The sequence below is a fragment of the Haliaeetus leucocephalus genome, unplaced genomic scaffold, assembly GCF_000737465.1.
Source record: "Haliaeetus leucocephalus isolate CR32 unplaced genomic scaffold, Haliaeetus_leucocephalus-4.0 Scaffold932, whole genome shotgun sequence".
Lineage (NCBI taxonomy): Eukaryota > Metazoa > Chordata > Aves > Accipitriformes > Accipitridae > Haliaeetus > Haliaeetus leucocephalus.
The window spans coordinates 4,530,664-4,542,216 of record NW_010973368.1 but is presented as its reverse complement, the minus strand read 5'-3'; the positions used below and the strand labels follow the sequence as shown (position 1 = coordinate 4,542,216).

The 11,553-nt window shown below is 45.5% G+C and overlaps 1 protein-coding gene across 4 annotated transcripts; it reads left to right on the top strand.

Moving 5' to 3' along the window:
- Positions 1-10,113, top strand: ANGEL1 (angel homolog 1 (Drosophila)). Of its 4 annotated transcripts, XR_775408.1 has the most exons (10): positions 2-1,121; positions 1,653-1,879; positions 2,443-2,512; positions 2,932-3,365; positions 4,050-4,176; positions 5,058-5,168; positions 5,947-6,016; positions 6,455-6,618; positions 7,483-8,747; positions 9,576-10,113. XR_775408.1 is itself a non-coding variant. In XM_010583747.1 (9 exons), the coding sequence occupies exons 1-9, from the start codon at positions 515-517 to the stop codon at positions 7,650-7,652; spliced, it is 1,980 nt and encodes a 659-aa protein (XP_010582049.1). In that variant the 5' UTR covers positions 2-514; the 3' UTR covers positions 7,653-10,113. The 4 variants fall into 4 exon arrangements, 1 of the variants encoding a protein (XP_010582049.1); XM_010583747.1 differs by having other exon boundaries at positions 7,483-10,113; XR_775409.1 differs by lacking the exons at positions 7,483-8,747; positions 9,576-10,113 and having other exon boundaries at positions 1-1,121; positions 5,808-6,016; positions 6,455-6,483.
- Positions 10,114-11,553: the final 1,440 nt, after the last annotated feature.

Below are 11,553 nucleotides of genomic sequence, written 5' to 3'. Positions count from 1 at the left end.
GTTTTTCTTCTACAACACATTCTTGTGATACGTTTGATCCTCTTAGCTGAGCACTACTTTCTTACTCAACCCCTGAAAAAAAACTTGCTCCAAGTGGTGATCTACAAGAGCTTGGCTTCTCAGCCCATGCATCCCATCAGCTAACTTCTACAGACTGTGCCTCTACATGTGTTGCTGAGAGCTTATAGTTTCCACAAGGCCTTTTGGCTTGGCTGACTGGCTGTGGCGCTGTGTTAGTTAGGATTGCATTCCCTAGAGTTGGTGAAGCCATTGCCATCCCGTACAGTTTCAGTGACTTTGACTAACGTAACTAGAATTAGTCTGTGGCCTAGCATTCAGGAGGAGGCAGGGTAAGTTATTCAGACTGTAACTGTTTTTTCTTCAGAGAAGTAATTTGTTTGGGTTGCTATACTGAATGGTTGTATTGTAGAGTTACAGCAAATGCATAGGAAAAAGAAAAGAGTGAGTAAGAAAGGATTTCTATCTGTCTTATGTTGGTTTTGTTTGTTTTCAAATGGCAGATGCTTTCTTCACCTGTCGAAAGAATGTGCTTCTGGCGAAGAGCACGTCCACCCAGATAGAAGGCATCTTTGCTGCGACCAGAGGAAAGTCGGTCCCAGAAGAGCAAGAAGCCCTTCTCCAACAGTGGCTGGAGGAAGGAGCAGGGAATTTGTCAGCCAGTGAGAGTGCTCCAGCAGTGGGGAAAGCATCAGTTACACTCACTAGTGACTGGTTAGAAGGTTCAGAGCTATTGATGACTAGCCTCAGCAACCTGAATTCGGCTCCAGAAGTCACCTGGTGTGCTGGTCAGCAGCTCACAGAGCTACACGCCTTGGCTTCTTCAGAACCGCAAGATCATGAAGTGACAGAACTGGCAAAATTACCAGCAGAGGAAACAGTGGCTGTAGCAGGCAGTGCCCCTTGGGCAGCTGTGGTGCCACAGATGGATCATCAGATAGCTGGCTGTGCCACTATCGATGTAGAAGTGCAGAATGAAGACCCAGCTGTGCTGGCCTGGAGCTTAGCGTGTGGTGCAGAGACAGTGCCAACGGAGCCCCCAGCCTGGCCCATTCAGGATACGGTACAATTTTGTCCGCTCGCAGCAGAGGTACCCTACCATGGTCAGTAGTAACAGCTCTGAATCTAATATTTGGTTTGGGACTTGCATTTGTAGTGAATGTGGTCAGGTTATTGTGTCTGGGCTTGCTGTCAGTAAGACATTGATTGCATCTGTCCATGCAGAATTGGCAGGATCTGCTAGTGAAAACTATAAAGTGAGTTTTTGCTGAGGGAGGGCTGGTCACAGCTAGTAGTCTCTGTGCTGTTAGACTGTCTGGTCTGAGCATCAGTACATGTTCATTTCCCAGGAACTGTTCCCAGGTGCTGGCTTTATAATATAAAAAGCACCCAAAGGCTGGTTGAGTGTTTCAGTATGCTTGACTCTGGTCTTCTTTTAAGCCATCCCCATTGACAACTATCCAAAGGCATCCAAAAAGACCACCTGAAAACCACAGTGGGTGAGGGTTTGCTCAGAGGCAAGAACATCCTAGCTTAGAGAATGAGAATGGCTATATTCTGGGTCCTGGGGGAGCAAAAGCATCAGCAGGATAGCCAGCATGGCTGTAACTTGGCTTTTTGTCTCTTGCATATAGAGATTTTATGGAGAGACTGGGAGGATCTTTCTGTCCAACCCTGTGTGCTAGAGCAGGTCTCGAGAAACACTCCTCTCTTTGAATTTCGAGTCATGTCTTACAACATCCTTGCCCAGGACCTGGTGGAACAGGGCCTTGATCTGTATCTACACTGCCATCCAGACATCCTGAACTGGAACTACCGCCTTCCAAACCTTTTGCAGGAGATCCAGCACTGGGATCCTGATGTGAGTATGACTGAGCCACATCAGTGTCAACAGAATTTGAATTCCTTGTTTGATCTAACAGCATTAAAAAAAAAAAAAAAGATAGAGGCGAAGTCCTAGGAAGATACTACCTGCTTCGTAACTGAACACCAATTCCTCACTGAGGCCATGTGCATACGTTTTTTTGGTGTCTGTCTTGCTTTGGTTATGTTACTGTAGAAACTAGTCATACTTTTAAACAGCAGTAGAAGAGGAAGAAGAGATAATGTGTGTTTGGGAAGGAAAGGACCAGGTTTGTAAGGCAGCACAAGAGGGGAAGCCTGCATAGAAGACTTTCGCTATTCCTTGAGTCCTCTTTGTGTGATAAAGGATCTTCTGCCTCGGCACTGGAAAACTGAATGATAAGCTAATATGACCCAGAAAGTTATTGCTCTCTATCTGGAAAGTACAGGACAGAGTTGCAGTGATGACCTTTCTGGTTGCAGGGTTGGTATGTGAGTGCACTTTTCCACTTTCTTTCTTCCCCCAAACAAGGTAACTAGCAAATACTGGTGGAGCAAGTGAGGTCTCTGCCTTCCTTCTAGGTTCTGTGTCTCCAGGAGGTGCAAGAGAACCATTACTGGGAGCAGCTGGAACCGACATTCAAGGAGATGGGTATGTCCTGCTTTTGTGTGTCTATACCTCCAGCTCGTGGGACTGGCCTAGCATTGCTTCCTGCTTAATGTCTTCAAGGCACTCGGCCTTAAGAGAGCTGTTCCTGTTTGTCAGGTGGCTGCTGGCCCTGCTTCTGAACTGTCTGCCTAGACCTTTACCCTTTCATTTGTAATTGATCTTTCAGAGAGTTGACAGATCAGAGTAACAAAACTGAGGGGGTCCTAGAAGGGCAAGAAGAGAGAAAATAGCCTCAATGATAAATGATAAACTGATTATTGGAACAGAATTGGGTATAATGCTGTACCCAAGTGTAGTAGAAACCTCTTCTGCTGCACAGACTTGCTAAACTCCCCAGCTGATGGGGGGAGACTGAAGTAGTGACTGGATAAACCTTTTAATAGGTGATGGTTTCTTTTCAGGCTTTGCATGCTTCTATAAACGGAGAACTGGGGCGAAGACAGATGGCTGTGCAGTGTGCTATAAACACAGCAGGTTCCAGCTGATCAGCCTCAGCCCCATAGAATACTTCCGGCCTGGCCTGGACATCCTCAATCGGGATAATGTGGGCTTGGTGCTGCTGCTACAGCCTCTGCTCCCAGAGGGCCTAGATCTGAAGGCAGTCAGTCCGTTGTGTGTGGCCAACACTCATGTATTGTTCAATCCCCGGCGGGGAGATATCAAACTGGCCCAGATGGCCTTGCTCTTAGCAGAGATTGACAAGATTGCAAAAACTACTGAAGGCAGCTACTATCCTGTCATCTTGTGTGGAGACCTGAACTCTGTACCTGATTCTCCACTCTACAAATTCATCCGGAATGGTGAACTTTCCTACCATGGGATGCCAGCCTGGAAGGTAGGTGCCAGCCAGAGCTGGCATTGGGTAACTCCTTATTGCATGCTGCTAGAGAAATGCATGGCTGCATTCTTTCTCTTGTGAGGAAATAGTCCAAATATTGAATTCAGTTATTCAGCAGTCTTCCCCAATGCTCCAGCACTGCTGGGGAAAGAAGCAGACGAATGTGTGTGTGTTGTTTTCCACCACTGCTCTTTTGGTTTCTCTTGAGGCAGACCAGTGATAATATACCACTTAATTTCAGGTCCTGGTTCTCCCTTGCTATGGGATTTTTGTGCCTGGGTGACTGGAAGTGTAGGGGAGTACAACTCCATCGAGACTTACCGAAATTTTATGTGGATGTTTGATCTGAAAACAGGCACCTGTGCTAGAGTCTGTTGTGGTTACCTGTTACTGTGTATCCATGATCAAATATGTCATTGGCTTTCAAGCTAAATCATCAGTTCAATAACAGATGCCTGCAAAGTATCTTGTCAGGTGACTTTTAGCTAACTGTATCCGTCCCCCACAGTTGAAGGTTTATTATATCTGCGCCATATTCTGAATAGCTTAGTTCATGTCTTTCTTTGAGGGCATTCTCCTGTCTTGCTCTTGGCAAGTGTGTATACGTACATTGTCTATAGCTTGCTAAAGTTCTGCTCTGTGTTGCTGATGTTTTCTCTCCTGTTTCTGGCCTCCTTGCAGGTGTCTGGTCAGGAAGACTTTTCCCAGCAGTTGTATTCACGGAAACTGCTGGCCCCACTGTGGCCGAGCTCGCTGGGTATAACGGACAACTGCCAATATGTCACTCTGTGCCAGCCAAAGAAATCAGGTGAGTTCCAGTGTCCACTGAGAACATGAGTCTGCTGAGGATGGACAGTTTGTGGGCCTTGCTGTCTCTCTCAGTAGCTTGGGCATGTGTTGCATGAGGCACTCAGCAAAGATTCTCTTCTTCTATCCATTTCCTTGGTACGTGAATTAAATTTCATTTTTCTAGAGTCCATTGCTGTAGCCCAATTTCTGCTGTTTTCTTTCTCTAGTCAGGAGTGGAATGGTCCCCTACCAGTAACGATTGCTTTATGTATCTAATATTCCCAGACTTACAGTTTTGTGCAGTTGTAAACCATGTTCAGCAGCCACAGCTTTCAGCTGCAGGTGTTTGTGGGAGTGGTTTTGGGCAGTCTTTGCACATCACTGTTAGGACATCATTCCTAAGAGCCGAGTTACAATCATGACTGTACTATACTGTCCTTAGAGAGAACTAAAAAAAAAAGAAGGAGCCCACACTAAATAGCTTTTGTTGGAATCTTGGATGTGGAACTTGTCTGCTGCAAAAGAAAAAACAATTCTGGAGATCGGGTTGAATACATTTCCTTGAGCTGCACACTAACTGATCTGCTTAGAAGTCCTTGAACTTATGGTGTCTCAGAGGGGACATTTCTTAATTTGTTTCATCAAGATGCTGACCATGGCTGTTGCATTAGCTAAAGGGATAGAAATAACTGTGCTCTGTTCTTCTACATTTACACGTTTGTTCTGTTCTACGTTTAGGTTATTAAGTGATTTCCATTCTCGTGGTATCAGAGTGCTTGGGCACAAAAACCTCTCTCAAACTAAAGAGGTCTAAGAGGTCTAAAGAGTTTGCAGATGTTCCCTGTAGATGTGACTTTGCTGCAGTTATTTTCTTCTTTTAACTTCTATTTTTCTCTGCAGGCAGACGTAAGTACAGCCGGGACTTCCTGCTCCAGTTTCATTTTTGCGATGTTGCCTGTGAACGACCACCGCAGCTGGTCCTCTTGGAAGGTGTGACAGATGCTAAACCAGGTATTAATGGGCAATTTTTCAGCTTGTGACTCTCCTAGCTCGATTTTGATGAAGATATCATGTGGAGGTAATGCCTGCTGAGAAAAGGGGAAGGCAGAAGGGTGCCTTCTGTGGCTGTGTGATTACTAATGGATTCCATGAGAGGTCAGAGGAGTACAGTCTTACCACCCTCATACACAGTGTATTCCTTGAGATGCACTGAGATTCAGCCTCTTTTGGAGGCTGTTTCTTAGAAAGTGAAATATATTTATATTTCTTTTTTTCTGCTTCAAGATTTTTGGTAGGGGGAGAACAAACCTGGAGACTGTGATGTCACAATGGCCACAACATAGATGTTTCTGGATGCTGGTACCCAGCAGACACTGCCTCACCTCTGTGCCTTGTGGCATGGCTGATTCTGCTCTCTCCAATTCTGTTCTGCCTTTCTAGACACCCTTTGAGTAAGCTGTAGGCTAAGGCAAATGAACTTTCTTTGAGAGCAAAGGTTGAGGTATGCTGAGCTTTGATAATATTGAATGCTATTAAGGACATGTCCTTAGCAGGACAGAATATGACTTCTTAGTTGTTTGCACTGATCTGCTCTCAGAATGTTCCTGTTAGTCTTAGAGATGGGGTTTCCTCTGAATATTTTTCTTTAAGGTGCCTGTGACTGGACGCTATCTGCTCTTCTTGGGCAAAAAGTTTCATTTGGTCTCAGGAGAAGCTTCTCAGACTTGGGATGAGCAGCCTGTGCCAGGATCTGTGTAGGTCTGGCTGGAATCTCTTTGCTCCTTTGCAGACCGCCCTGCACATTGGCCCAAGCCTGCTGACATGGTGAACGACCCTGATCCCCAGCCATTTGTCCCAAGGTAATTTGGTGCATCTTCAATGGCCCCACTCTTCAAGCCTGGTCTCGTTTTCTTGAGCACTGTAAATCTGGCTGCAGTAAAGACAGAAATAGAGGTGAGGGTGGAAGAGAGTAAAGGAGGGCTGTCTGGAAGAGCCAGATCCACACAGGGTTGTCCCAGCAGCTCGGCGCTGTTCTGTCAGCATTGTGTTGATGAGATCGAGAATGACGGGCATAGACAGGACTGGGTATTGGAGACAAAGGAAGTTCCTAGTCCACTTTGTCTTTGGTGTAAGTGGAGTGAATAATTCTGAAGGACTGTCTTTTATGTGTTCCCAAAGTAGAAATAGTTTGGACAGTTACATCACCAAGGGAACATCCAACTTCAGCTCTGACCGCAGTGTGGAACACTGCATCATTCTCTTTCCTTCCTTGGTAAATGGTGGCTGTTCATGTGCAGGTCTTCAGGCATTATCCAGCATGGGCTCAACCTGACCTCTGTCTACAGCCACTTCCTGCCACAGAGGGGACGCCCAGAGGTCACAACGATGCCCATGGGGCTTGGAGCCACTGTTGATTATATCTTCTACTCAGCAGAACTCATGGAGAATGGGAGCAGGGGCGGTGAGTGTGGCAGTGCGGGGCTTACCCCTGTGATGTTGGGAGAGGGCTGTGAGGCATGCTAGAATGCAGCTCGGTGTTGGGCGGTGCATTTCGTTGAGCTGGGGTGGATCTACAGGGTGTGACTTTGACTGAAATGATGCACAAAGTGGAAGCAACATTTGCTCAGGTGTGAGAAGACGCTGTTTGTCTTTGCTGTGGAAAAACTGAAGCTGCTTAGCTTAGGTTCATGTAGACTTTTGAGGAAGCTAGAACAGAATAGAGTCTGTTCTTTTGTATAAGCATCTTATTTGTGCTCCTGATAACAGGCAGTGCTGGGTCCTAAGTTCAAGGCTTGGACTTCTGGTCTGACTGAGACCACACACTGGCCTTAGAAGGCGGTGACTCTGGTTACCTTACAATGGTACCATCCCTCTGCTACCTGAAACAGGAGTTATGTTGATGAAAGACAGCATGTAAATGCATCCAGGAACTGTCTCTGAGCTGGTTTGGATCATGTCAAAATCAACTCTGGAGAGGAAGTTAGGAATGAAGAGATGAATTCCTCCTCAAGGGAGAATCTGAAACTATTGCTAGGAATTAGTACCATGAAAGGAACTTCCCAAGAAAGCAGCTGCTTGGTGAATTTAGTATCTACTTGATTCCTGTGCCTGCAAGTATATGAAACCATTGAACAGTGGTATTCATTAAACAGGATGCTCACTGCTTTCACATCTAGGCTCAAAGGTGCATGCAGTGTTTGTGCAGGCTGTCTGTGTTCATCAGGGAAAGAATAGGAAAATATTGACAAGCATCCCTTTGTGAGTGTATGGAGTTAATCTACAGCACCAGTCTCTGGCTGATGTTTCTTTCCATTTTCTTTGTCAGGTCGCAGGCTGTACCGGGATGGAGCTTTGAAGCTGCTTGGCCGCCTTTCCCTTCTCTCTGAAGATGTCCTGTTGCTGGCAAATGGCTTACCAAATCCTTTTTGTTCATCTGATCATCTCTGCCTGCTGGCTAGCTTTGGCTTGGAGATCTCCAGCCTCAAGGAGGGTTAGTGTTGGTTCCCTTTCCCTGAAGAAAAGCCATTCTGAACACAGCAGTTGAGGCTCTGGATTGCAAAACCTGCTTGCAAGAAAACTCTTTTCTTTATCATGCCCTAAAAGTCCCTTTCTTCCCTCACATGCTCACAAAAAGCAGGGATGGGAGAGTTGGAGCACTTTTTGCATTGGTATTTTGTGGGTCTCTGCAAACCTGAGCTGTGTTCCCAGTGGGCTTCCAGTTGTATTCAGGCATTACCATCTCTAAAAGGGGTCCTTGTTCCACTGCTTTGTTTAGCAGATGTTATAGTGCTGCGGGAATCAATATAAATCACATATTTATTTGTCCCTGTGTGAGATCTTCAAGGAGCTGGGAAAGAGGGGCAACACTGCCTACTTCTGGTTAGTTAATTGCTACTAAGGAGCAGGGGATGTATACATCAATATTCTTTCACACCAAAACAATGGTGCTTTTAATTTCTCAGTGATAGTTTATGAAGTATGGTCCTTCCAGGACTAGTCGCCATGTTGCCTTTGAGAGTGTTGGCTCTGCTAACTGCTTGGAAATGGCTTTCACTTAATAATGTGTAAGGACTGTCTTCCTGGCAGAAGGTTTTGTGCAGTTGAACAGTTTCTACAAAAAGCCGCCTGCTGTGACTAATGGACCAGGGAATGGAATTGCTAGGAATGGAGCCAGGGGTTCTACAGAGCCACCCGCAGGAGCGCGAGAACTGCAGCAAAAGCCTAGAGGCCTTGGGGAAGGCTCCCTTCCTTTCTACCAGTCTCAGAATGGTACCTAGTTTGGCACTTGTAGGAAAAATATTTACGATCCTCGCAGTGAATATCAGGTGGAAAAAATCATCCTGCTAGGCATGACAACCCCAGGAGGCTATAGCTCTGGGAGGTCCCAAAAGAGTGATGGAAATGGAAGGCATGTAAGAGACAGCAGAACCATCAGATGGAAGAGCTGGTATTTGTCATTTGCCGTACTCTTTCTCTGTGCCCTCCCTATTCCATTCAGCCTGCCAGGGGTCAGATAGCCAACCTGTAGCATCCTCCTGTGCCAGACTGAAGTTCAGGCTGCTGCCTTCTTCTGGAGCCAGCCATGTTTAGGTAGGTAGAACCTGTAGGACTGGCTCCTGGGTCTTGACAGGTGTTGGGAGGGAAGGGAAGGCTCTGTAACTTGGAGCCAGATTGTCAATCACTTGGATGCCAGTGTACCTTTGGTGTCCTATCAGTGTACTTTTGTCAGCAGTGGCTTGGCCAGTACAAGAACAGTAGAACTGTACCTGTTCCTAGGGCAGATTCCCCAGTTTAGCCTGACGTTTGGTGCTCAGTTTTTCCATGAGAGATGAGAGCAATATTGGCAGAAACAGTATCAATCTTCTCTTTACAAATGAGGCAGGGAAATCTGGTCCCACCTCAGGTTTTTGTGGGAAGGTAAGAGACTTGAAATACTGTTCTCTCTTCTTGGGTTATATTGGAGGGCTTTCATATTTTAAATGTTACTTTCTTTATTGAAAATTAATTTTTTTTTAATCTAAGAAAAAACCACAAAGTAACTGCAGCACCTTGTGCTCCTGGCAGCTGAACCCTCTGAGGACTTGTTCAACAAGGCTTTGCTGGCTGGGATGTGAAAGAGGAGAGGACAAATTAGCTACACAGGATACTAGTAGTGAGGGTTGAAGGGAGGGAAGAAGTGGCCCTATCTGTATCCCAGCACATCCCCAAATCCCAGAGGTGGTTTATTTGGCATAGGGCTTGTCTTAGAAAATGGTTTGCATTCAGGAACCCTTCCCCTCCTCCCAAAGAAAGCAAGTACTGGTGATCTTTTACAGCTCACTTGTGTTAACTGTACAGAAATGAGGGGTGTGTGTGGGGATAGTGTTCTGTGCCCATATGATGGTGTAAAGACTGCATATTCCTTCTTGTCCCTACCAGATGGTGTGGTATTTGCCTGGTGATGTGTGGATGGCTTTTGCTACCCCAGTTGGGATAACATGTAGGAGTCCATATAAGTGAACAGCAATCTGCGGGTGAATAAGTTCGCAGCTTTGTTTGCCTTTAGTTTCACAGGTAATGGTTCTGGCATGGCACTGGCATTTGTATGTGGGGAGGGATGCAGAGCTGTGTATTTCTATGGCTCTGTTTATCTGACAGTTGCACTAATTTCTGCAAGTACTCTTATTCTGACTTTTTAGTTGGTTGTTTTTGTAAAGAGAGGGGAGGAAAGGGAAATCAGTGAACCAAGAGCTTTATCTTCTGCCAGGCTTGAAAAGAGGTTGCCAGAAAGCAGCCTGGTTGCAGATAACTCCCACCAGCTGGTAACACGGTAATAGGAAACCTGGAAGACACTGAAGATTTAAAAACAATCAACCAAAAGCAAACCATGGAACACCGTGACACATAGTGTTGGCACTTAAAACTTTGGCTATCTGCTTCAGTTGTAATTGCTGGCTAGGTCTGATGGTCAGCTGATGAGGTGTGTGTGTGTTTGTGTGAAAGCAGCCCTCCTGCCCCACCTATTGAGACCCATAAGGTGTGCACAGTACACCATCAGATGAACTGGTTGCCCCTGCACTGGCCAAAGCACCCTGCCAGTCCTGTGATGTAACTGAGGTGTAGGAGCTGTGCTTCAACATCACAAGTGCTTCTTCCATTTTATTTAAACCAAAGACTTGACTTTTCTTTTGGGTAACTTGCATCTCTCAGAGAGCTTTTAAGATTCCAGCTACATTTTTTGGAAAATCTAATGTTCTGCAGGTCAAGCCAATGCTTTCCCTTTTGATACATGAAATAGTACGGTATGAACTTGGAATGGTTAAGTTGTAGAACACTGGATATGGAGTCATGTGCTGAAAAACCCCAGGACAATGCCTGCAAGTCTTCTAATTCTTCTTTCTGAAGTTTAGAAAGCTCCTTCAGAGGGACCTGCAGCTCCCAAAGCTGTGGCTCGCACACGCTTTCTTGGGCATTCATGGGTGAAACTATTGCAGAAATGCAGGACCATTGCTAGTGACTGTGTACAGATTCACAAAGGCAGAGTTGAAGAGTTGATTGCTGTCATTGTTTTGACCACTGTCCCTGAAGCTCTGGTACAGACCCCTACAAAGTTGGCCTGTTTCAGGAAAGAAAACCTGTGTCCTAGAGCGATTTGGAGTTAACATCAAATGGAACTGGAGATGTGTGAATGTCTCTGGCTGTGGGGGACTATAGCAGAAGTTTGGAGGTGGGGTGGATGGAAAGAGTCCTTACCTGTAAAATAGTAACTAGTATATAGTTGTAGGGAGAAAATAATGTGTTCTGTGATGCTTTAAGAATAGCACACAGTAATATAATAAGAGGCAGTGGTAATAAGCAAGTCTTGGTGGGATGCAGAACTAAGATTGCAGATGTAGCTCTTAACACTGTTTCCTGACCTAAATGCATGACTAGTTGTCATTAGCACAGCTTTCTGATGAATTACAGAGGGGTCTGTAAATAGTTATGGCAGTGGAACACAGGAATATCTGCTATACTCAGAAAGGGAAGGTATTATAGAGGTAGGATCATCTACATCATCTTAGTAGTGATATAGAGCTCAGGAAGACTGGTGCTTAGGGAAAGGGATGGCAGAGACCACTGGCAGTGTGTATACATACCCTGTTACCAGTATCCTAAGCTGCAGGAGCATGTAGCTGTAGAGGCAAACACGTATTTGACGAAGTATTTTTGCTAGACAACAGCTTAGATTGCACCACAGCTGCTAGGCTGTATTTAGTTACGCTATTTAGACAGCAGTTGGACTTCCTTCACTTTCTCAGAGTTTTAAGTTCATCACTTCAGGAAGATGCCCTTTATAATCAGTTTTCCCAATTACATGGGATGGGAGGAGTGGTAAACAATATAATTGCTCTAGTTTCTTTCCTTTTCTAAATAA

Coding starts and splice junctions, on each gene's coding strand:
- ANGEL1 (XM_010583747.1), top strand. CDS start 515: ATGGCAGATGCTTTCTTCACCTGTCGAAAGAATGTGCTTCTGGCGAAG. Junction 1,122..1,652: donor AGCAGAGGTACCCTACCATG/GTCAGTAGTAAC, acceptor TCTTGCATATAG/AGATTTTATGGAGAGACTGG. Junction 5,169..5,946: donor TGTGACAGATGCTAAACCAG/GTATTAATGGGC, acceptor GCTCCTTTGCAG/ACCGCCCTGCACATTGGCCC.